The following is a 25,205-nucleotide window of genomic DNA, read 5'->3' as shown; positions in this document are numbered from 1 at the left end:
CATGCTTTTAGTGCCTATTTCCCTCTTCTGTGTCTTTCAGTTCAGCTCTGCTCACTGAAAGTGGCAGCCCCATAACTCCAGCAGCCTCAAAAGAGCTCCCCACTTCAAGCTGTGACACACCCTCTGCAGGAATACTGGAGTCTGGGTTCATCTCTAGATAGTGCATAGCTGCAACATCTGCCGACTTAAGCAAACAGGAAAGCACTTGTGCTTCAGCATTCCCCCAGAATGAGACCAGCTGGCTGCAGTAACACTTTCACCAAGTGACACAAAACACATGTGGGAGTACAGGGAACATATAAGGTACCAAGCTTGTCAAAGTTTCTGTATATGTGAAGAACAGGGATATAGTTCAGAAAGAAAATGGCAATGAGAAACCAGGTACAATCTGGCATGCTTTCAACTGAGACTTTTATAAAGAGATTCAGAAGCAAAGGAAATGATTTAATCCTTACCATGTTTCAAAAATACATTGCACATGGGCTCTCTGTTCTTTACTAGTAAAATCAGATTTTATTAAACATAAAAGTAGGACTATTTTGTTACAGCAGCATAAGGTAAGATCCCGAATTTTGGAATAATTCTTTAGTAAAAATGAAGTGCCTGCACTGGGGAAAAGTAATACAAGAATTAATCCATGTGAAGAAAACAAAATCCATTTGAAATAAATTCTTTGTGTTTCTTTTGAGGACTTGTCTATGTTAGTCCAGTTATAACTGACTTTCTCAAATTTTAATAGAGCAATCCTCTTGTATTTCAATATATGTACATTTGTCTAATAAAAACTGTGTACCACACATAATACACAGAATTTTTACATAGAAGAAAAAAAGAACGAAACAAAAATTCCTGAAAATGAGACTCACAGTGTGTTGAATTTCCAGAAGCTTCAGCAGCAGCAGTGTCTCAGTTCTGTCTGAAGATTAAGGCCTGGAAGGACTTTTAAATTTTTTTTTCTTTTTTTAACATTCTCAATATAAAACACATCTGTATAATAACCTCTGAAATTCAAAAACAGAGCTCAAAACAGACCCTACATGACACTGCTAGGAGCACTGAAATAATAAACAACCCCAAACCTGTAAACAGGATCGTACACTGATAATCCCATCTCAGCCAGCCACAACTTGCTTCAAGGCTCCTTCACACTATTCATACAGCAAAACCCATTTCATTTTGAATGCCCTTTACAGATGACAGTCATCTGTGAGAACATAATGTTACAAATTAAGCATTGTAGTATCACAGACGGACACAGGCTCAGAGGAAACAACTGCAAAGAGCTTCCTGTCATTTGTGATTTTTTTCATTCCCTACCTTACAAAAAAATTAGGAATAATATTGAGTATTTTTAAAAGCTCTGTATCAAATATAATAAAAAGTTAAAAGTCTTGATATTTTAAATCAATGATACCAGCTTGGGTTAAAGCACAGATTTCTGTCTTTCTCATTTATATATGAAACTAAAGTAGTATTTGTAATTGTCCTTTCTGAAGAAAATAAAACTGCTCTGAAGTGTATCACACTATAAACTAACCTTCTCACTACCTCCATAAACAAAAACTTCAGAGGCAAAAAGATTGCATTTTACATTTAGATGGTACAAAAATTAAATTTCACTCAATGGGTGAAGGCTAAAGGAAGTCAGAAGCAAGCTTAAGAATCAGTATTTTTTATTTACTGCTTGGTAGTATAAAAGTTGTATATAAACTATTTTGTTAAAAATACATTTGATAAGCAAATTTAAGAAAAGCAGACTAATATGGCAATATGCATACCTCTACAATAGCAGTGTAGTGTTAAAGGCAATGAAACAGGCACAGTTTCTAAATCCTCTCTTACTTAGAAAGCAATGCATAAATTCATTTCTTGCACATATGAGGTCTCATAATACCTTACATAATTACTTTATACAGGTAAACAATATTTTACATACCCAACATCTTTCCATCCCTTTTATTCTATGTATTTTCAATGGAATCAAAATAGAAACTACTTTCAAAACAAGTAAAAAAATACATATTACTGTTTAAACTTTCCTCCATCCTTTTGCCATTTATTTGCCATACTAACCCATCATCCATCAAAATACAGTATCAAGACAAACTGCCCTTTTTTTTAGAAAAAGCTTTTGGGACAAAGTTTTGTAACTTTGTATCTTCTTTCTGAAAATTATTTGAAAACTGCTGTTTTCTCCAATGCTCCCATTTTCCAGTAACACTTTATACTCACAGCTATCAATCTCTTGGAAACTGAAAGCTCATTACTACAACCAATACTAATTAAATCTTCTAGAAATATTCTTCACACAAATAATCATGTGAAGCTTAATGTGTGCCTGTAAAAAGAGGTTGGTGTTTATGTTGTAATTAAATATTGAAGAGGTTTCACAAGCTGATTTTAAATTTATGGGAGCAGGGAGCAGCGCTAAACACTGAAGTTAGAGTCCCAGCCAAACAGTTATTTTGAATTCTCAAGGACAGACAATTATCTCTAAAAATATCCACTTTGAAAAGAACAAAAACACATTAATTATTTTCAAAGTTTGGGTGGGTAGTGGTGGGTTTTTTGGCAAATTCAGCATCACTGAAAAGTACATATTGATAGGACCAATCAGTCATACACACAGAAGGAAGACCATCAGCAGCACATACTTCCAACAAGAGTGAAAAAACTTGATGTTTCCTGACAAGACATGAGAGTAACTAATACACAAGCAAGAAGAGTAATTTTATAGACACTGATTGTTAGCACTGCATACATAAATCAATGAAAAAACACAATTCTCAGATATGAATAAAAAATACAATTTAGAGCTCTTGTTTAAAAAGATTGAAGGCATCAATTTAAAATCCATTTCAAAAACATACACTGATTTTCCTTGAGTTCATAAAGCAGATTAAGTTATAGTTCTCAGAATATAGTGCAATCTCTACTAAAAAGCATTATATTAGAGCTATATTCTTAGGCACTCAGAACAAATGATATAATTTTCTGTTACACAGAAAAGCTTGCTGAAGTATTACAGAGATTTCTCTCCCCAGAATAAGTAATAGGACAAAGATGAGATCATAAGTAGATGCAGAAAATTAATATGAGAATACCATGGTAATTTTAGCATTAAGTCATACATAAAATATGAAAGGAGTAACACTGGCTTAAGATTTTGTTGCCAATGAATACAACTACCCTCAGTCCAATAAAGCCACTCTGAAGCACTTTAGTATATATTCCATAAATTTTTTAATGCCCAATATTCCATATCCTTATCTAAGGCTTGAAATATGTTGCCTTAACTTGATAAGGAACCTGTGGGTAAGAACAAAAAAAGAAAAGCAAAACTATTAGGCACTCTTCAAATATGAGTGAGCAGTTACAAGAGAACAGGAGAACACAAGGCCTTGAGGAAAGTAACCTCACCAAGAGCTCATCTACCCGCACACAAAAAGATGCTCTTCAGCCTCTGTCAAGTAGAAAGGGAGAGATATGTGTCTGGGGAGCAACAATTTAATTTAACATCTGCATATAACTGAACCAGTCTCTACTGTGAGGTACCCTGCACAGAGTTTGAGGACTTATGTACTGAAGGCACACGTGCAGATTTGGCTGACAATTATTTCTTTGTATGTTTTACTTGGCTACAAGCAGCCAGATTGAAAGAATATTTTCATCTTTCAAAGGCTGGCTTTTATCTTCAGCAAACACTTGTCAATTTTGGAGTGGGCAGAACAGAAGAAAAATCCAGATGGACCACTGGGGTGAATGTAGTTTATCCATGAGGTAACTGTATTACTCTTTATATTGAGCTCATAAATGCTTGTCTAAAAAAAGTTTAAGACTTGATAAAGCTTTTACCTTTCCTGTCCAAAAACGTGTATGTATGCTTTCTTTCCAAGATGAAGCCATTTGTTATGATGTCCACACAGCTCAGCAGTATTTCAGTGTCTAAATCTCACTATTTTACTGGTCAAAAACCATTAAGTGTTTAAGCTTGCAGGAATGACATCACAGAACTTTTAAAATGCTACATTGCCATAAATACATTTCTTTAAATAGTATGCATCTCTTGGGAGTTTTCAGTTTTCTCCAAAGTGCTTGCAGACAACCTTCTTCTAAAAGTTCCACCTGTAAGAGAAGAAAACAGTTCTGAAAATAAACCTAAATAGCAAAATCAGTTTTAGGATGGACACACCAATTAAAAAGTTAGCAGGTACTCTGAAATGGAAAAAAAAAGCCACAATTGCATGACATAGTTGCCGTGCATTCCAAGTTTAGCATGTGAAATCATAAAGAGGAACTAAAAATTGAGCTAGTACTCTTGAAATGCATTGACAAACACATGGACCAACTGACAAATCACACCACAGTGTTAAGCACTACAAATGGAAAATGTTACATAGCTTCAGTGTACCAATACCAGTTTCTGTTTACCCAGTAGCTTAAAATGGATATCCAAGAGCTCAACTCAAAAGTTTTGACTTCAATTATCAGCTGTGTATCTACCATTTTTTATGTGCCATTAAACATATTTGAAATAAAATTAACTGATGAAATGGAGTCTGCTGAGAACGTGAACCTTGAAGACATAGAGAAGACATGCCACAACTTTCAATGATACAGCCAGCAAGACACTAGATAAGCTGAAACACTGTAGAGGGTGCTTCAGAACACATCAGTTTAGGGGGAAAAAAACCCTGGACTTGAGAGCAGCAGTGAATACAGGCAATCAGCAATGCTGTTTCATCCAGATACTGTCCAACTCAGGAATTCCACCTCATACAGGAACTCTCAGAAACTGTTTTTAAATTCAGCCACAAATCTGCTGTCTCTGAATGACAGAAAAACCTTTTCTGGAAGCAGTTAAACTCACATTTACGTCTGCCTTCTTCCTCTGCAGCTGAAGATCTGAGTCAAATTTCCCCAAAGTATAAGCTTTCATCAGAAATGTACTGACTGGAGGCACAAAAGTCTTACATGAAGTTTATCTATTCAGTTTCAGCAAACTGGGCAACAATAATTTATTAGAAGTCTGAAATAAGTACCTGAAGTAAAGGTCTAACTCCTACCTGTTTACATGTGAACAGCTTCTCATGACAGTAGACATAGTGATCTAGAACCACGCTAGGGAACAGCATCATACCCTTTTTCAAGCAAGATCTGTTTCTTTTTTGTAGTGCAAATCAAACAGACCTGGCTAGTTTCCCAGATGATTTAGAAAATAGCTCTGTTGGACTAGAGAGACCATTAAAATATTCTGCTGAACCATTTCTCTGCTATTAGAACATTTGTTTTCAGAAGGGGCAAAACTTTAATCCTAAGGGGAGGTTTTACAATAAAAAGCTGCCATAGATGGACAAATTTTTAAAGCTTTACTATCATCTCTCTCTAGAGAACAGCTTATTTTTAAATTTAAGTAGTAATGTTTTAAATTTATAGAACTTGTAGGTAATTACAGGGAACAGCTTTCCTGTTTAGGAGAGGAAAGAACAAATAATAGAGAAAACTGGATTGCAAAACATTTTGAGTGATTTCAAAATGATGTTTTTTTTTTTAATCAAAGTGCATTGGAATTTATTTTCATATATATCCTATTCTTTCTATTTCTCATGCTTAAAGAGAAAATAACTAGCTTGCCTTTAAGTAGAAAAAAAAATCGTATTATGAACGATCTGATGAGATTTCTGTGTCTCCCACTAGAGATACAGAAAAGAAATAAAAATAGTCACAGAACTAACAAAACAATTAGCTGGGCATGGAAATGCCAATCTAGTGAAGGAAGATGTTATCTCCTATTGCATTTAGCTGATATTGATTTTTAAAAAGGAAAGAAATAGAAAGCTCATCAACATAAAAAAACCTTGAGCACAAGGACATTATTCTGAATCAGAAAATAAGAGTACTGTTTCCCTTTCACTGACTTCTCTAGATCCTTCACAGATTTCAGTGCAACAGTGAAACAGCAGCCAGTAGGCACCTGTGATTTGCCAAAATGTGCTACAGATCAAAAAGCGAAACACTGGCATAGACAAGTCTGGTCTTATAAATGTCCAACAATAAAGATGCTTATTCCAATTTCTCAATTTTTGAAACCTGAGCTCCCCCTCCCTGCAATTTAGCCTATCACTGTCTTCTTATTTACTGGGTGGAAAAAAAAAAAACCTCTCCATAACCTTTTTATTATTGGTAAGCACACCACATCTCCAAGGCTGTTTTCCTCTACAGCAATGTTTCCAAAAACCTGGGTATAATTTAGTGATGAGGCATAGAGGCCAAACAAATACATTCTGCTTAGTTCAACAGTCAAACCTGTGCAGCCAGTAAGGGTTGGGAGGAAGTATCCCACTGCATACCAGCTCTCTACTTTAACCTCAAGATACTCAAGGGCATTTGAGTCTTATTGCTTTTCTAAACAGACCAAATTTTATCTTGTGCATTTCCCTCTTCCATTTGAGGTAACCAATAGTTTGATACAACATAATTTTATCTTCTCTCTCACCATACAGAGAGTTTGGCACTGTGCACTTTGCTAACTTTCTTCAAATCCAACACCTTTACTATGTCAGCTCAGAGCCTATCTTATTCAAGGGTCAAGTCTGAATCTTGAATCACATTTGTTTAAAATCACCTTTCCCTTTCATATTCTCCATCAGCATATCATCAAATAGAGGCAAACCATATTATCTGCCAGGGTTTTTTTTCCCCTAACATTCTAAACAGTGAGGGAAAAAAAAAAAAAAAAAAACACAGTGAGGATTGCATTTCAAAACCATGCTGGGCATGTTTTTCACATGCTCAATAGAGTAACTCAAGCAATTCACTGAAGTTTAATGACTCACAAGAAAACCCCAACTGCCAGGCTTAGTTAGATCCCTGTGAGATCAGCAGTTTCATGTGACTCCACTGCTATTAGTCAAAGCTCCACAGATCTATCAGAGAAATATCTAGTAAGCAATCATCTTGTACAAGCATGCAGTACAGAGCAGCAAGCATAAGGAAGCAGCTATAGTTATTGAATAACTGTAGTTATTCCAGTGATACAACTGTCAGCAGTACTTATTTGTTTTGGACAATAAGCACATTGCCACTAAATCTGAGCCATTGCCAAAATTTGTTTATTGCCAAAAAATTAATATGCAGACATTTTATCTGTTGGACTAGTGATGCCACACCCACAAAAGTTATTTCGACACCTACTCTAATTACAAAGTCTGAATAAACAATTAGATAAGAATTTGGTGGATAAAAAAGCGTTTCCTAACTTATCATTAACTGAGTGACCACATGTAATTTTTGCAGACTTGTGTAGAGAATTTTGAAACTGAAAGATGAGTTTTCACACAGAACTGACGCATTTTCAGCTGTACTGATTACCCTCACGTATTTCACAACATAACACCTTCAGTATGAGCTCCAAATGTTCCAATGTTTGACACCTGCCTTTACTGTGAGCTTCTCCTCTCTTGCATGTCCTGTTTGGCAGGCGTGGCGGGTGCTTCGCTCACGTCCTGTTTCGCAGGCATCTCCCCATTGACGCTCTCCACGCCAGTAACGGACATCAGGCTCTTCCGCTCTTTGGAGTTTGATTTGTGATCCACTTTTGTGACTCGAAATCTGAGGGGAGCAAAAGAAACTGCACTTGTATTCCCCCATAGATGAAGAATGAAATTTCCAGGTCCCCAGAACAAAATGACAGAGCAGACATCTACATGGACACTGCTTCACTTCAGAGCATCTTCCTTCCTATCACCTACAGGTCTTTCTCGTACTCACTACTGCTGAATCACACTTTCTCAGGGAACTGTGTTTTGAAGCACAATCCACAGATTGCATATCGCTTCTTAGAATAGTAATTTTCAAAGACAACTACAATATAAGATAGGAATTAAAATTAACAAATAGAATGAAGTGGTTTCTATAGCCTCACACTTACTTGACAAATACCAAATTCAGAAACAGAGAAATTTATTAGCGTGTAATTCTTGTTTCTTTTTAGCCTGTATCAAATGAGCAAGAGCCTTAAATTTACACCCACAGTAAATCTCCATCTTTTTATATAGCTCTTGCCAAAAAAAAAAAAAAAAAAAAAAAAAAAAACCACCACATTTACTTCTTCCAGAAATAACTTCAGTCTAATAGTAACGGGGTTTAAAAAAACAAAATCACCGATCTTATGAACAGAGCAGAGTCAGTGGATATCTGATCCAACACTGGCCACTGTAGCATCCTAAGAGAAGTATACAACAAAATGACCCAAGCCTTACCTTCCCACAGAAAGGACTGTAACTTCTCCAATGCGACTTCTTCTGTTCTCTTTAGATTTTTGAGCTGGCTTTATTAGGTGCCATCGTTTGTGACTACAGCGAGTACAAACATCCTTTTCCACCACTCCTCCAACAGTATGGAAGTGATGGGCTTTGCAGTTGTGTCTGAATGGAACAACACCTGGTGACAAAGGAGTCCCTGGACTCATTGGACTCTCAGGAGAGGTAGGAGATAATGGGCTGTAGGGAAAAAAATAAAGAAAATTTATTGTTTACTAAAAGGATGAAATCCAACTAAAAGGATGAAACCCATCCATCAGCTATGTCTAGTGAATAGCCAGTTTTTACAGGAAATATTTATTTGTATGTCCAGCTTACTGTTCCCTCCAATAGTATAAAGAATCACTTTCACAAACTAATTCAGCTGCAGTCATGAGATTAAGGTAATTAATACAAAAGACAAGAAAATTAAGAGGGAAAAAAATCAGCCTAAATAGAAGAGATTAGGTTACACAAACTTATATTGATGAAGACATTTAATAAGCTGATTACACTCACAAAAAAAACTGCCTTGGAAAACTATAGAAAGTATTTCAGAATTGTTACAGGATCTCAAGGAACTCCAAGAAGAAGAGCACAGAACCACAATATTGAAAAGAGGCAAAACTAAAATGTGTACCTCAATGACAAGAGGAAACATCATTCAGTTTCAAGGGGAAAAAAAAAACCTTTAAGTACCTAGAAAGAAAAAGCAGTACAACCTCCAAAAGGCATTTGAGATTAACTAATCAAATCAATCTGATTTTCCTCAAAAACAGAAAAACAAACAGCAGAGATAGAAACCAGTTTTACTTTTTTTGGACTTCATCATCAGTTTTAACACTGTCTTGTAACACAGCAGCCCAGAGCTCATGAAAGGTGAAATAACTGTACAGTAAGGCAGCACCTTGAAAAAAAAAATTAAAAACACATCCAGAAAGTAATATATCTGTAGTTGCTGTGAAACTGCAAAGTCATACTAAATGTGGTTTCTTTTGGTCCTGGTTATATTCAGTGCTTTAAATAGTTCACTGGGTAACAGAATAGAAGACTAGCTGAAGTAACCATAGACTTTGGGTAACCCATAGCAACTGCAGAGGTCAAGATAAGAAATTAGAATGATGAGAAGAGAACACATATATGAAAGACATTCACACATACACAAATCTTACTAAAAATACTGGATGTATTGCAGTAAGGACAACACAAGTTCTCACTGTTTTAGCAGAAAGCCTTACCCAAACCTAGACTAAAAAGCAACAGGACAGATGACCATTCTTCAGAAAAAGAAGATCATGAGCTGAACATGAATCATTAACAATGTTCTTGCTTAAAAAGGACAAAACAGTGAAAATAACAGAAGTATAACCAGAGAACCTAAATTTACAATACTCAGCATTAATTGTGCCAGATCTGATCCTACCATGCAGGTTTAGAAATGTTATTTCAAGAAATACAAACAAACTGCAGAGACTCCAAAGGAGAACAGAAAGAACAAATTAAAGAAGTAAAACATGCCAGAGAAGACTGGGAGTTACTTGGATGCTCATTTTCAAAATAAAAATATTGGCAAGAAGTATTTCATGGTCTCCATATAAATAAGAAAATGCTATTAAGGAAAATAAAAGCAGTTCAATACCTGAAGCAAAGACAGAACTAATGGCTTCCAGTGAGAGAAGTGTAGATTTTACTCAGCCATAACTATTTCTATAATTAGGAAGTTTCATAGTGCACTGAACTTGCAAAGAAATACAGAGGATTTCTACTTGATTACAAAAGCTTCAGGAGTATTTGTCAGATTCTGAAAGAGCAATCATTTTCTCTCCTCCTCACTCTTCATATTTTAATTCACCACTGAAACTATAGTCTAAAATGCCCAAGATAACATTACACATGCCTATGCAAAAAATTCAAATAAATATCTCTACAGAACCACAGACATTTAAAAATATCTATACTTGAGAAGAAATCCCGTTGGAAATTCAGGGATCTTTTCAATAACCAAGCCTCTCACTAGAACAGGTGTTTAATGGTTCTATACTCAACTCTTTCTATATTCTCCTACTTCTTATATAGGTGACAAAATAATACTTGAACTTTCATCTCCTTTGCCTTGAATATGAACACAGGGTTATATACGAAGAGTATTGAGAGTCTAGATGGAGGTAAAAGTACTCATGTACAAATATAAGCACTTTTACACATATGATGCATCTACAAGTTTTTTTACACATACAATGCATCTAAGGCAGAGATGCTTTCTCTCCATAATTATCTGAACAGGTGTGCAGTGAAAAATCCTAAGAGGCAGGTCAACCAATGTCTAATGCTACAATTATAAAGAAAAAGGTAAACCAAAAGAAGACACAGCAAAATATGCCTCTTTTAAGTTAGCACCCATACAAATGAAATTAGGGCTGTTCTGTTCTTTGAAGCCACAGCAGCTTTGGACTAAGCCACCTTGTACATAACTTCACCCCAAAGTAAACCAGTATTTGCAGCATCTGTAAATTTTAGACCAAAATGCAGAAAAACTGTATCATGCACCTAGAACACATAACCAGAAGAGCCAGTCACTAACCCAGGGTATATGTTAAAATTTAAGGACTCAGACATAATGGAAAATCAAAGTATTATCCTCTTAGCTGGTAACTCAAGCAAGCGATGTAGTCTTAGAAGAGCTCAGGAAACAAAGTCCTTTGAAAGCATATGCTTTTAGTTGCCTCAAGAAACATGCATTAAAATGAGGAGTAATTACCTTTCAGGTTCAAAGACACTGCTATCTGCTACCATGGCCTTTAACACATCAGCATTTGCTGCAATGAGAATAAACAGAACTCTTGAAAAGTGAACGGTTCTAACTTTTGAAAAAAACCAAAACTAAAACTAAAGTTCCTCAAAGAAGTTTCATTTAAAAGAAAGATGACTGCATTATGTATCTCCAAAAAAGCACAAAAGAAAACTGCAGAAAAAAAAGTTAATATAATTCTATGGTTAACCTTAACATGAACTACTAAAACTGCAGTTCATATTGCACTCAAAGCTCCATCCCAATGCAAGCCATGAAACGCAGCCATCTACACAAAACTCTTGAACAAGATCTCTGAATCACATCACACGTTTAACCCAACTTCAGATTAAAATCATCAGTTTAAGTGAGCCCTACAAAATGCAAATTCATTATCAGCCAAGAACTATCAATTGCTCACTTCCTATCAAAACACATGAATTACGTAATCCCAATCTCACGGAAAAATGCACAAGCTCAAAGCACTAATAGTCTAAAAACACCCTGAACAACAGAAAAAAATCCCCAAACAACAAAACCCAGAAATCCCCACATGCAAACTCAAAACCATCGCTTTTCCAGAAGACTAGTCTTCATTCAGAGGTAACTCAAAGCAAGTTCAATGGTCAGAACTCTGATTTATACAAATGTAAAATCAAAAAGCCGACGGCTACTGAGCTATAAAAACATCCAGTCTCCTAAACATTTATTCTATTGGGCAAATACATTCTGAACTACCCAAGCATGCCACGGGGTGCTTAACTATGATTTTGTTTTCTCAGTCACATCTTGCTCTTTATCCTTTACTTTGCAGACACATGCAGATAACACATACAGAATTCAACATTAGTGCTATATACCCAACTGTCTCAGTTATGCACAAGATTCTCATCAGACAAGAGCTGCAAGAATCACTTCAGGACAAGAAGTTAAATCTAGCCAAAACATAAAAGTTTCCACAGGCTTTAAACACTGCCACTAAGAAAGCAACACTGCACTTTTACTTCACAAACAAAGCAAAAGGCTAAACTAAAAAGACCCAAATACCTGAACAGTTAAAATATCTGGAAATGCATGACCTGAATTTACCATACAAAACAAACTTTAAAGTAAGCAAGAAACTTGACGTTACTGCCTTGTAAAGACAATTTCAAAGAGCTAAGAATGAACAAACTGGTTATTAAATGAGAGCACGTGAACATACCATATATCGGACTATCCAAAAAAACATTATTTGTTATAGAACACCACCACAAGGGCTGCTAATTTCAATGGCAGTAACTTCAATACTGTACCTTCATTTTTCATGATGTAGTTAACAATTTGTCCCACAGTGTCACTATTCTCATGTATAGTTTCATTCATTTCTGTGCAAAGAAATAAATATGTTGTCAGTATCTTGGCCTTATGAATCAAGAACTGAACTATTTTAAAAATAAATAATGGTAAGAAAGCCACAACCAAAACTGAACACAAACCAAAAGAAACTACATTTCAAAAAAGAGGTAATATTTTTTTGTCACCATGGAGGCAAAGCTTCGGTAAGACTTTATCGTCCTTATTCAGTAAGTACTATGAACACAAGTTTATCATCTCTACATTAGCCCAAACAAATTCAGCTGAGAACTAATTAAGCTCAGTATTTTCACAAACATACTTCAAAATTCCTTCTCTAGCTAGTAAGGAGGAGACAAATAAGAGAGCAGCATTTCTAATCCTAACAACAGGGAGGGGAAAAAAACCAAAAAAACGGACCAAAACAAAATGTTTAACTGTCTCAAATCACTATTCTGAAACAGGTACTATCGGCTTTTATTATGAGGGAGAGTCAATTTAAGATTTTCACCACACCTTTAAGGACATAACAACTGATCAGTTAAAAAAAAACAACTGAAAACTTTTGTTACAAAATGTACCCATTAACAATACTAAAATCTCCCCTAGAATAATTTGCAAAGACTGAGGAAGATCAATTGGGGAACTAAAACAATGAAGAGGCAAAACTGTGCCCTTCCTTAATAATTGTTATAATGCTTTATTTAAAAAAATGGGGTTGAGGCAAGTTTGATAGGCTAGACTCCTAAATTCTTCTCTTACATAGTAAATTAGAGTCTTCCCCACCTCTGTACCCATCCATCATCTTAATACCTGCAACTTTGCAATGTAACTTAGAGGCAGCTCCTTCCTGCCACTGAGACTAGGGGATGTCCCTGTTTCATTGCCACTCCCCTGTTCCACTCAGTGGAACTAACAGATTAGACAGCTGCACTCACTGCACAGCTGCCCCAGGCAGTTAATGCTTAAGAACACACTGACACATCATTACTGCACCGCATGGGTCTACCCTTACCACAGAGCCACTGTAATTTGCACTCATTATGAACCTACTGAAAGAAATTCATCAGGAGAAAGGAAGAGGAGTATTTACAAGTGACTTTTGTTCTTACTTACATTTTACAAATGCTATACCATGTTATAGCCCTTCCCACCTAGTAACACACTTTTTTCCCCCAAGTAAGAATAGATGGGAATAAGGAAAAATAAAAATAAGGGCACAAATGAACAAATGATAGGATAAAAACAAAGGCAGCTTCAAGGAAAAATCGTAAGTAGCATTATATAAAACAGAATAAAGATATTCAGTCCAAAGGCTTGGTTTTATAAAGAGAGGGGAGAAGTGAGTGACAGTACAACAGGAACAAATTAAGATTGCAAAACATAAAACTAAGATTTTAGGCTTTAAATGGAAGCTTTTTGCCACTTCTCAGCTAGCACTATGTACAACAATACTTTGTTGTTAACAGCATGTAAAATGCAGAAAAATTATATGGTAACTCCATCTGTGGAGTTGCAAACAAATACAGGGGTACTTTGATCCCTCTGTAAGATCTTACTTAATGTTAGCAGACTCGCATGGGAAATGGCAGAACACGCCTGGATTTGACTGGCAGAGATCAAACCCCAAGTGACATGTAATAACAAAAATATTATTCTTAATACTGCTTTGATGTCAAATATAGACACAGAAATTACAGAAGTCTCACAATAAATTATTTCATTGTAGTTGCAATGTACAGAAATAGGAATTTGTTTATTAGATTTGATTACCTATTTTTTCATCAATTTTTTCTTCTTCTAGTTCTTCAGCTTCTGTTGTACAACGGTATCCTTTTTTCTTAAGGATATGGCAGATAAGGATCCCCAAGAGACCCATGATGAAGAAAACAGGAACCAAAGCAAAGGCAATATACTCTAGGTGTTCAGCCTTGCCATCATTGCCATCCATTTTAGTTGTCAAAGTAGTTGTCTGTAAGCCATGGCTTGACAAAACCGACGGAAACTCTATGTAAATCAATAAACAAATGTATCACTATACACCATAAATCGCTTGAAAGAATTCAGAAAATTACAAGCATGACAAAATCCCCACAGTACCTTCTGCAGTGAAGAGGAAAACACATACTCTACTGGTTGATAACTTACTCCAGAAACAGCAAATATTCCATCTTCACCAAACAATTACAACATCTAACACCCAAAAAACCTGTGTGATATTTCTTCAATACAACAGTGAAGAACCAACCATACTGTAGCCTGACAGGCTTGTAATCTCAAATAAAGGGCTCACATATTTTACAGAATAACACTACCATTGCTCCTTGTTCACATCAGCAAGGAAAATGCTATACTGTTCCTCCAGTCTGAAGTTCATGCAAAATTACCAACAAAATGTGGATCCTTCCCTAATATGAGAGTAAATGCAGGATTTAATATTGACCCTTGCATTGAAAAATTATCAGGTGTGAAAGAAATAGCCTTGGTTTTTATTTTTCCTTTGACAGTGGACTCATCAGAATAAGGTGGGCTCATTCTTTGTTTGTCTGAGATCTGGAAATCATTTTGTATTTAAACTTGAAACCGGGCATGAAAGAATTCTTTTTGCTTGCAAAGAATTTAAGTTGAAGCATTCTCACACACTATATCCATAATTAAGCTTTTTTGTTTCATTTAAGTTCTGAATTTCAAAGATGTAAACTCCATGTTAAAACCTGGGATTCTGACCTATCAAAAGTATAGAATAATTACATTAGAAGGGACACTTGAAATTCATCCATCCAAGTGCTGCTAAAAGCAGCACTGATTAGATCAGGTTTTGCACATAAGCTCCATCCAGATGATGAACATTCCACATCTCTGGACAATCTCTTCAATATTAACACACTTTTAGGTCCAATATACGCAAAAAACTCAACAGTTCAGTAAATCCAAAATTACATGCTGCATACTCAAAACCTTTGCAAACTCTTAGAGCTTATACACATTCCCCACCCCATATAATAAAGACTTACATATACTATCCCGAACATGCATTTCTACCTTCTATTCTTCTCCACCACTCCAGCAGTAAACAATTTTTTTTGAGTAGGAAATAATGACAACCAGAAAGTGTTCACTTTTTATTCATCAATTTCAAGATATTTCCCATCTACTTGTATTGAAATGGACAAGGAAATTCACAATTGTTCCATTCATCAAACTTGCTGAAGAATAGAAGAGTCAGCAGAAAACCTTTTACGTGACAGCAACATTTTCACAACACAAATGTCTAGTATAATAATCCTTTCCTTTCAAAAACAAAATCAACAACAAAAAGAAAATAATTGAAGCCTCCAAAATTTTGCGGAAAGAGCATTATTCCACAAACATCTCCTGCACCGACTGCATAACTGCGTTGCATTTGAGAAACACCAGTAAGGTGATAGACAGAAAAGAGAGGTTTGGTATTTACCCTTGTTTTCTTCATTCCTCTAGAAACAGTAAACCTTTTATTTTAAAATATTTCTGAATTTTTCAGAACAGGCTCAAATTGTCAGTTGGGTAGTATGCAATGCACAAAACTTGCTCAAAGTGAAAACAGTGGAAATGACTTAAAAAAACAACTGATAAACCCCAATTAGCAACATAAAAAAAATGTATTAAGCATTTTGCTAAAATAATTTTCTAGGAAATAGAAGAAATGCAGAAAAATGGAAAGAAATGCTAACAAATTACTGAACAGACCTCAAAACTAAATGTTAAAGCAGAATCTCAGGATAGTTGCTATGGACAAAAGCAAATGGTCTAGTTTGTTCCCAAAATCAAAAGAGAAAGCTATTCACTTTTAAGATGGCAGCAATCCTACAGATGACTGTGTGCAGAATTTACAGCATGTAGCTTTCAGAAGCTCCAACTACTTTTCAGTTTTCCTACTCTAGCCTGAGTAGGAAAACTGAAAAATATCTACAATTGAACACTTTAAGGTTGTAGTTGTTTTATACTGCAAGGAAACAAAAGACAGGAAAGGGTAAGGGATACAATCATGTAACTGAGAAGGCTGATCTTACATGCAGTTTACTTGCATTCTAAGAATTTATAATTCATGCTTTAATACACCAAAATATAACTTTTTTTCTAACTCATCAGGTAGCAAAAGCCACAAAGTACCCCAGTTAATCAACTAAAGTAGTTTCATTTACTTTTGAGGCAGGAGAAAAGCCATCACACCAGAGAAGTATTAATTGGATGACAACACCACCTCAGAATCTAGGAAATACAACTGAAACAATATACAACACAAGCTCTTAAGGGTGTTAATAAATAAGCACCTTTCATGTTCAAATCTAAGACAACAACAGGCAGATACTTTAGATTTTGTTGCACTGTATTGATTTTATAAATGAACGGGAAACACCTCCCTTCTATCAGCATCCACTTGCTATTTTGTGAAGGGTCATAAAATTTATCCAACTCAACTTTTTGGGTTTTCTGCCTCTCTTTGTGGCAAGAGTGCCATGGATTGCCCAAGCAAGTATCTATTTTCTCCATAACCATGGCAGGAAATTCCCACCAAACATAGAGAGAAAGGGGGCTTTATAACACGGCTAGAGGTCCATGCCTCTGGCTTTCCATGTCATGGTTCACTGCAATTCCTCCAAATACAAAGTGGTTGTCAGAGGTCCCTTCCCATTCAGTTATCTGCAACCCCACTCACTGTGCTCCTGACATACTGCAACCCTAAAAACAGTTTTAAACTGGATTACTGAGATAACCAGGTTTCAAGAAACAAGGCCACAAAAAATCTTTAGTTTTTAAGCAATCATTTAACTGAATCAGTATAACCTGAGGTTTGGCAAACTCCCCTGTTAGGACAATCCATGGACTGAGTATGCTGAAGTGGGGAAAAAAAAATGAGCAAGGATAGACAAGTACATCTAGTACAAACATCCCAGAGTAATTGTACTAACATGGAGCCACAGTCTCAGAGTATGTTAAAAAAAAAAAAAAAAAAAGGGCAGTAGCATTAATGATGTGCAGAAGATTTTTAAATGTGAGGGCAGTATTCAAGGCCAGGTTGGATAAGGCTATGAGCAACCTGGTCTAGTGGGAGGTTCAAGGAGGGTTGGGACTGAATGATCTTTAAGGTCCCCTCCAACCCTCAGCATTCTATGATTCTATTAAAAGAAAATATAATGTCCAACATAATTATTTTTAAATCATCAACTTGAAACCCTGTCAGCTTGATACAGTTGAAAACACAGATACAATTTAACACCATCACCACCCTCCAAAAGAGAAAACTGTGCCTATCCTTCCTCCAAAAGGAAAACTGTGCCCATACCAGCACTTTTTTTACTGACAGAAGAATGTTGAAAAAATTATAATTTATCAACTGAATACTTGGTAACATAGATTAGTCTATTAATGGGGTTAAGGTTTACAGAGGTTTTGAACTATGAAGAAAAACATACTTAGAAGTATTTTCTTCCTTTAAAAAATTCATTAAATTAACATGGATACTTCAACATACCAGATTATTTACATAGGCCTATGTGACTTTTCTTTGTTTATAATTAGATACCTAAAAATTCAGCATGTAACAAACATTACTAGAAAAACATTTTATCAATAACATTTCTATAAAAACAAGTTATTTACACAAAGTCCAGAAACTGCTCGATGCCATTCATTTTTTGTTCAGACACAAAAATTCACCAAAAGCAAAGCAAAAATATCCTAGAAGAAATGAACTTAGCTGAATCAAGTACTTGGTGCTGTGTAACCTTACAAGCAGAGCAAAGCACTCAGCTTTCATTATCAAACACCCAACACAGTCTGCCCTCAAAACCCTCAGCAATTATGCCATAATGCAAAGCCAAGCCCTGAGGACCTAAACAGGCAATCCATTTAATGTGCCAAGTCACAGCTCCATCATTCACTGTGCATTCCCCATTCCCTTTCCCCAGAGGCACATTACGCCTCTATCGGACTGCTGACAGTTCACCTCAGTCTCGTGATGCATGATGGTGCTTCTTAATAGTTTTAATCAGGCCATAGCAATCTTCCTTGACTTGAGGCAATTCATAAAAGAACTGATTTCTTCCAGTGCTCTGCTGTCCTGGCATTTTTATATACCAGTCATTGTATACCAGTCTACATATGAAACTTACTTGAAGATGTGATCTAAATGAAATTATTTAGAAGCGACATTTAGCACACTTAGTGATGCTTAAGCTGGAAATAATAAATTGCCCTCATGCTTCTAATTCAGATCCCATGTACTCATTTGCTTAAAAAATAATATAGGCCAAGTACTGAAGTTGAATGTTGTCTGCCCTTACTTCATCCTTACCTAAGAAGTAAAATATAAAGATAGTCAACCTCAGACAAGTCTTTTGGTTTTAGTCACTGTTACTCAGATACAATGGTAGTGTTCTTCCACCTCAGCAATTGCTCAAGACAAATTACAGCACCTTCAGGAAACAGAATATAAGAGGAAAAAAGTTAGCAGATAAGTGGAAAAATATTTCATGCTTCATTCAATTGCAATTTTTACATGGCATAGACAAACTTTTCATAAAGCACATGAGAAATTTCTAGAAATATTTAATCTTAATCCTATCTCGCCAATAGTATTACTCAGATCCTTGATCTGAGTCACTTTTAATAACCAAGATCAAAACAGTTTAGTTATTATATTAGCAATATACAACTCAGCATTAAAATAATGCACTGTTTTTCTAAATCTCCTATACTAAATCTAAGTAGAATCTACACCCATCTAATTACTTCAAGCACACACTTGTTTTTGTATTGTTTAATTTAGAGAAAATGGCCCATAAACAAAAATGTGATCTTCTCTCTGCTCTAGTGGTAAAAAATCCAATTTAGTTACTCTGGATTTTGCCCATTATCCCCATGCCATTTACCTTTTATGGCATGCCTTTTAAAAAGGTTTGTTTACATGTTATGAATTTGGTTATTTGAGCAATCTACCTGCTAAAAATAGGTACATATATATTCATTATCTTCTTGTCCATTAAGTTTAAGGAGTTACAGGATCATATTCCCTGCTTTTAGGAATGAAAATGAAACATAGATAACAATCTCACAGTATACAGAAACAAACTATTGTTGGCCTTAATGTTAATTAATATTTAAACAAACTAAATATGATCACACACAACCTATTTAAGTACAACACAAATGAAATATTATGGTATGGCACATGATCTGCTCAAATATCTCAGCTAAGCACAGCTAAAAAAGATGCCTCAGTAGCAATATCAGCTTAGGCATTTCTCCCCCTCCTCACCATTAATGGGCCAGCCTACCCATCTGCAGAAAAAAGGGCCATCACTTAGGGTTCAAAATAATTAAAGAGAATATCGTTTGCATGGTGGGGTGGGGGGTGTTGGTTCTTTTTGGGGCTTTTCTGGTGCTTTGTCTTTTCCTTTCTTTTGTACCTGGATCACCTGTGGATCAATTCACCACACAGACCTACAGACAGCTGCTAAAAGCATTGCTTAAGCTTTCTGTGGCAATGCCACAGGGAGAAATGGTCAGGCAGCCTGTGAACCCAGCTCCTTCTGCAAGGAAAAGATACTTGATGATGGCATGTAGTCATCCTCTCCTGGCTCTACAGGAAGTGTATTTTGAACTACATTAAACACTAACAACACTTCCTACCTCCAGGACAGATATCAAAGGTGGATGGATCATGGAATGATTTGGAAAGGACTTTAAGGACAATGTAATCCAAACCCTGCCACCACTGGCTAGGACACACTAGATCAGATTGCGTCATCTGGATGTGCTCCTTCATTTACAGCATTCATTTTAAGTATCATTTAGCGTAAAATTTCTTTCATGTTAAATTAGATCCTTTTAAATTCAGGCATAAAATTAAAAACTCCTAGTTTATTAGCTAAATTTCCTAAATACACACTAAATACCTCAATCTCAAGAATTTAAGAAAGTAACTTCACTCTTAAAGTTGAGTTTTAGTGAAGTTAATTCAATGCCAGCTTGTACCTCCTAGCATTTCAGAAGTGGTGGATATTTCCTTAAAAGAAAAGAAGTTCTAAATCAGTTGTATAGTTTCATTCAGTACCTTCAGCTTACTCAGAGATACAACATTCTATTAGAGCTGCAGTAGAGGTTTCTATTATCAAGTCACATTTAATTTTTTTAGATTCTTAATTCAGGTGCTTAGCAGGGAAATAATTTCGGTAAATCATTTGCTCTGATGGTAATCATGTATTACCCTGATGGTAATACATGTCTTTAACTACTTTACCGATAGTAAACTTAAAGAGAAGAGTTTAATGCAACTTCAAAATAAATACACTTTTTACAAGTTATCTGATTCAAATAGTATTTATCTATTCTGGACACTACAGTCAAACTGCTTTTGCAAAACTAAGCAGATGAAATTACTAGCAATTTCAATCACAAGACAAAATATACCACTGCCCAAAACACACACACACAAAAAATAACGAGGGAACGTTAGGGATTCTCTGCCTTACTAGTCAGGTGGTAGATACAGTAGAGAGTAGACAAACTAGAAAAGTCAGTAAAGAAGAGGTTAAAAAAAGGTTTCTTTTCTAGAGAAAAAAACTCTCAAGTGAAGAAAACCTATTCCCTACTACTTGCTTTGTCTATTGTTCAAGGAAATTGTACTTCAGGGAATATGCTTAAAGTGAGTAACAAAGGAAAGCCACCTATCATCGAAGAAGAACATTCAACACATTTGTGAATTCCGCTTAACTTCTAGCTTCCTTGTAGTAATCAGAACCTACAACCAGAAGTGAAATAAGCAGGAAGTGAGATGACAAAAAGGAAGCCACATGATGAAGGAACATACTGACAACTAATAACACACTGCCAACTGCCTTAGAGGTTAAGCAGGGCTGATTAAGAATTTTTGTTAAGAGCAGACTTCAAAGCCTTCATCAGATTTGTCAAAAGCAGAATCTCAAGAAAGTGAGCAGAAGGATCAGCCAAGTTTCCTTAAAGCTCATTCTAAATGCACCTACTCAGTGAACACCAACAGTACGAACCAGGCAGCAAGTCTCAGGCATGACATGAGACACCGACCAGCATCCATGGTACCCAACATTGTGCTCACCATAAAACCATAAAACAGAGCTTTTCAGAGTAACTCAGGCCAGAGCCTGCTACGAGTTCTTACATTACAGACAAAATCTCTGGCTCACTGAAGTCACTACAAAAATTTTGACTGTAGGCAAATTTTGTAGGTGGTCTGGAAAGAGAGCTTTCTACACTGAGAGGTAAGTCTCCACCCTGACAAGTTCTTTACTAATGAAAATTTCTTCTGAATTACACATCCTACCAACACATTCAGTAAATTGTCTGCAGAAAGTTTTAGACTGGCTTCTCTGAAAGCCTGAGGGTAGGGTGGGGATTCAGAAAAGAGGTACCTACTATGTAGGGTAGGTCCTACTCACAGAAAAAAAAATATAGCTAAAATTATTACTGTATAATGCATATAAAGCGATGCATATTTCAACGATTTTGAGCACTGAAATAATTGCAATAAGCCTTGCAATTCCCTCACAGCCAGAGAGAGCTTGTTAAGAACCAACATGGAAGACCAAACCTAGTCAATCATCAGTCACCACATCATGAAGGCATCTGACATTATTTAGAATTCTATGGGGGGGGGGGGGGGGGGAAAGTATATAGAGCAGTTTTGTCCTGTTGAGAAAGGGAAGAATTTAAATATAAAGGGAAGTAAGATTTAGCTGGTTCTTTGTGCTACACAGTATGTGATTGATAATGCTGCATTAACACATACAGAGACAAAAAGCTTATGGTTCACTGTTTACCAGTACTAAATTGCAGTGCTTATGGTGTAATTGCTTTGGTCACTACTTGAGCAGCATACAGCTCCTACAGCAAAAATACACAGACCAGGCGCTTTACATTTGCATTTCTGTTGGAAAACTGTTCCTCAAACTTCAGTTTTCAAATATAACACACTCTGCAAACAGCTACAGTACAGTTAATAAAGCTCGCTTCACCAGTATGGCTGTTAAAAAGCAATGAAATAAAATTCTCCCTGGACACGAGCTATTTAGTACTATTGCATATCATTGGTTAAATTCACAAGCACAATCAGCACCTAGTGAGCAGCACTAAATCAATGCCATCAAGCACACTGTATCAATGAATTCATGCATGCTAACAACAATCCTTACTAGTTTACAGAAGTCAAAAATCAATTTTAACCCAAACCAAAGTATCTCCTATGTGAAGAGGTATTCTGTGATCTTGAGATACAGTAATACATTGACAGAAAGCATTTGTAAAACTCTGAGAAGAAAATTCTTTCATAGCTTTTTGCAACTCTTGCAAGATTTGCAAATTTTTAGCCTGCACAAGAACAATCCTCTTTAGCTAGATATACAGCTAAATTGCTGCTGTAGTTATTAAATCCTACAAATGTACATAGAATACCAAGAGTTCTCCATCCACCTTCAAGTTCAATAAAGCAATCCTGAGTATAAACATTTGTAAAAAGTCAGTATAAACCTACATACACACATACTTTCATTTACTAAAACATCTGTTTACAGCCGCTTCAAGATACCACTAGCAGGTAAACTGTATAGTAATTGCAGCATGTATAAACGTGCAGCAATTCCCTGAAGTAACGGCCAAAGAGCAAACTGGTTTTTATCTGGGGGAAAAAAAAAAAAAAAAAAAAAAAAAAATATATATATATATATATATATGGTCATGATCAAGAAAAACATTTCTCTCCTCCTCATAATTTCCATAGAAAACCTCAGGTCCTCAGACAGCAGCTACCAGGCAACATAAATCTGAAACTCAAGGTGCACTGGATGACAAGCCTTCCATTCCTCTTGCTTTCAGAAAATAAACAGCAGTTAGCAGGTATTTCAAACCCTTCTGATCAAGCTTGACTGCACCAATAATATACAAATATACAAAAGGAACGCAAGAAAGACAAGGAACACTTCTATTCTTTGCTAGTAAGTATGACCATCCTAACTGTTTCCACTGAGTTGAAAGTTTACTCTCAAACAAGCTGGTACACTCTTACTTATGTCATGCCACCCGAAGGTAATACAGCTGATCAAGCTGAAAGTAGAAATGAGCATCAATTTTTAATACAAGTGTTTGATCATCACAAACAGTGCACAAAAAACAAACAAAAAAACAAACAAAAAAAACCAAACAAAAAAAACCCCCACTTCAGACTACACCGGTAACAAATTCGGTTTCATTTTGAGATTATTTGTAGCATAACAGTTGTGGTTAGACATAAACAAAGAAAATGTCATTTTAAACTAACTTCCTCTGGTGATGGTATGTGTGCAAGGGCTCTTCAGAGTTCTCAAGGGTTACAGTCAACTCTTCATTTCCAAAACCTAAACACTAAGCCAAGCTTAACCTCACAAGTGAGGATAAAATTCTTTAATGCACTTCTATCTTAAGAGCCATCCGATCCCAGCTGAAGTGAATCGGAGAAGCTGTCAGAGTCGAGCTCGTACAACTCATTATAACTTTTGGTTATTTTTTTTCCCCCCCTCACCACTCCTGGCCATAACCCCCTGGCCATCAGGCCAGGCTGTCGAGACAGTAAGCACCGTGCGATCGCTGAGGGCACTCGCAGCCCGCCCGAGCGGGACCCCGCAGCGCCCGCCCCGAGCGCCCCCGCCGCGCTCCGCTGACAGGCGGGAGAAACTTCAGCCGCTGCCGCCGCGGAGCCTCGACCTCCTCCCAGCCCGCTGCCCCGGGCTAGGGCAGAGAGGGACGCGCCCCTGCCTTGCCGCTCTCCTCCCTCGTTCCCCCCAGGGACGCGAAACCCGGGGACCACCAAGAAACCGCGTCGGGTCCCGGCAGAAGCAGCGGGGTCAGCCTAGACATCCGAGCGGCGAGTGAGGCCGTACTGCCCAGCGAGTTCAGCCCGCGCAGCGGTACAAGGGCCGCCGCCGGGGAAAGAGGGGGTCGCGGCGAAGCGTCCCACCGCGGCGAAGGACCGAGGCCGCAGCGACCCACCAGGAGCGGAGCTGTTGCCCAGCCCGTCAGCCATCAGTCCCAGCGATGGCGTAGTTGGCGGGATCCCGCCGGTCGCTGCCGGAGCCATTCCCGACGCCTTGCCCGCGCTGCTGCGCGTTGGCAGCGGGGCCGCTGCCGCCCTGCCCGGCCCGGCCCAGCAGCGGCGGCGGGACGCGCCCTGCCCGCACCGCGCCTGCGCGGGGCCGCCGGCCCGGGGCGGTGCTGTCCCGCAGCTCCCGCCTTGCCGGAGCTGCTGTGGGGAAGGGCCGAGCCGGGTGGCCGTGGCAGCCTTAACGGGGGGCGAAGGCGTTTGTTGTAAGCTCCTCTGTGGCTTACCCGAAGGCGCCCCACACACAAGTTTAGTGTTACAGCTCCCAGACCTGGTTTCCTGAGCGCGGCAACCGCAACGCTGGGATGCAGCGAGGGGGCAAAATGGGCACGAGGCTTCGTGTCCCAAAGGGCCCGAGGTGACCCCTTCACTCCTTTGCACGGCTTTGGTCGTGTGCCACAATGGATCCCGAGTGCCTGGGGTCAGTGCGGGGCCACCCTCATGGAGTAGCCCACGGGGGAGTCTCTCACCCAGGCAGGTTTGGGTGTGCCTCCCCATGGGTGGTAGCTGTGGCCAGGGAAGGCTTCTCTGCCGCTGCTGCCTCAGGGGCCGTGCTCGCTGTGCTGGCAGCTTCTGTGCTGCTAGGACTGTGTCAGCAGCAATCTGCACCAGCATGGAGCCGGTAACCTGCGTGGAA

General features: G+C 37.5%; 1 protein-coding gene across 3 annotated transcripts; it reads right to left on the bottom strand.

Moving 5' to 3' along the window:
* Window positions 1–1,656: 1,656 nt before the first annotated feature.
* On the bottom strand, window positions 1,657–24,612 carry RELL1 (RELT like 1). Of its 3 annotated transcripts, none has more exons than XR_001992498.3 (8): window positions 24,460–24,612; window positions 14,197–14,430; window positions 12,384–12,455; window positions 11,059–11,116; window positions 8,262–8,501; window positions 7,438–7,611; window positions 3,856–4,125; window positions 1,657–3,309 (listed from the first exon to the last, which is right to left on the bottom strand). XR_001992498.3 is itself a non-coding variant. In XM_018925550.3 (8 exons), exons 3-7 carry the CDS (start codon window positions 14,372–14,374, stop codon window positions 7,440–7,442), a joined length of 720 nt encoding a protein of 239 aa, XP_018781095.1. In that variant the 5' UTR covers window positions 14,375–14,430; window positions 18,758–18,878; window positions 24,460–24,606; the 3' UTR covers window positions 1,657–4,125; window positions 7,438–7,439. The 3 variants fall into 3 exon arrangements, 2 of the variants coding, with proteins under 2 accessions (XP_018781095.1, XP_018781088.1); XM_018925550.3 differs by adding an exon at window positions 18,758–18,878 and having other exon boundaries at window positions 1,657–4,125; window positions 24,460–24,606; XM_018925543.3 differs by having other exon boundaries at window positions 1,657–4,125.
* Window positions 24,613–25,205: the final 593 nt, after the last annotated feature.

This window comes from Serinus canaria, chromosome 4, assembly GCF_022539315.1.
Source record: "Serinus canaria isolate serCan28SL12 chromosome 4, serCan2020, whole genome shotgun sequence".
NCBI lineage: Eukaryota > Metazoa > Chordata > Aves > Passeriformes > Fringillidae > Serinus > Serinus canaria.
The sequence above is the reverse complement of the archived record's forward strand: the minus strand, read 5'-3'. Positions and strand labels throughout refer to the sequence as shown.

Coding starts and splice junctions, on each gene's coding strand:
- RELL1 (XM_018925543.3), bottom strand. CDS start 24,547: ATGGCTCCGGCAGCGACCGGCGGGATCCCGCCAACTACGCCATCGCTG. Junction 11,117..12,383: donor CTACATCATGAAAAATGAAG/GTACAGTATTGA, acceptor TTCTCATTGCAG/CAAATGCTGATGTGTTAAAG. Junction 7,612..8,261: donor ACAGTCCTTTCTGTGGGAAG/GTAAGGCTTGGG, acceptor TGCTCCCCTCAG/ATTTCGAGTCACAAAAGTGG.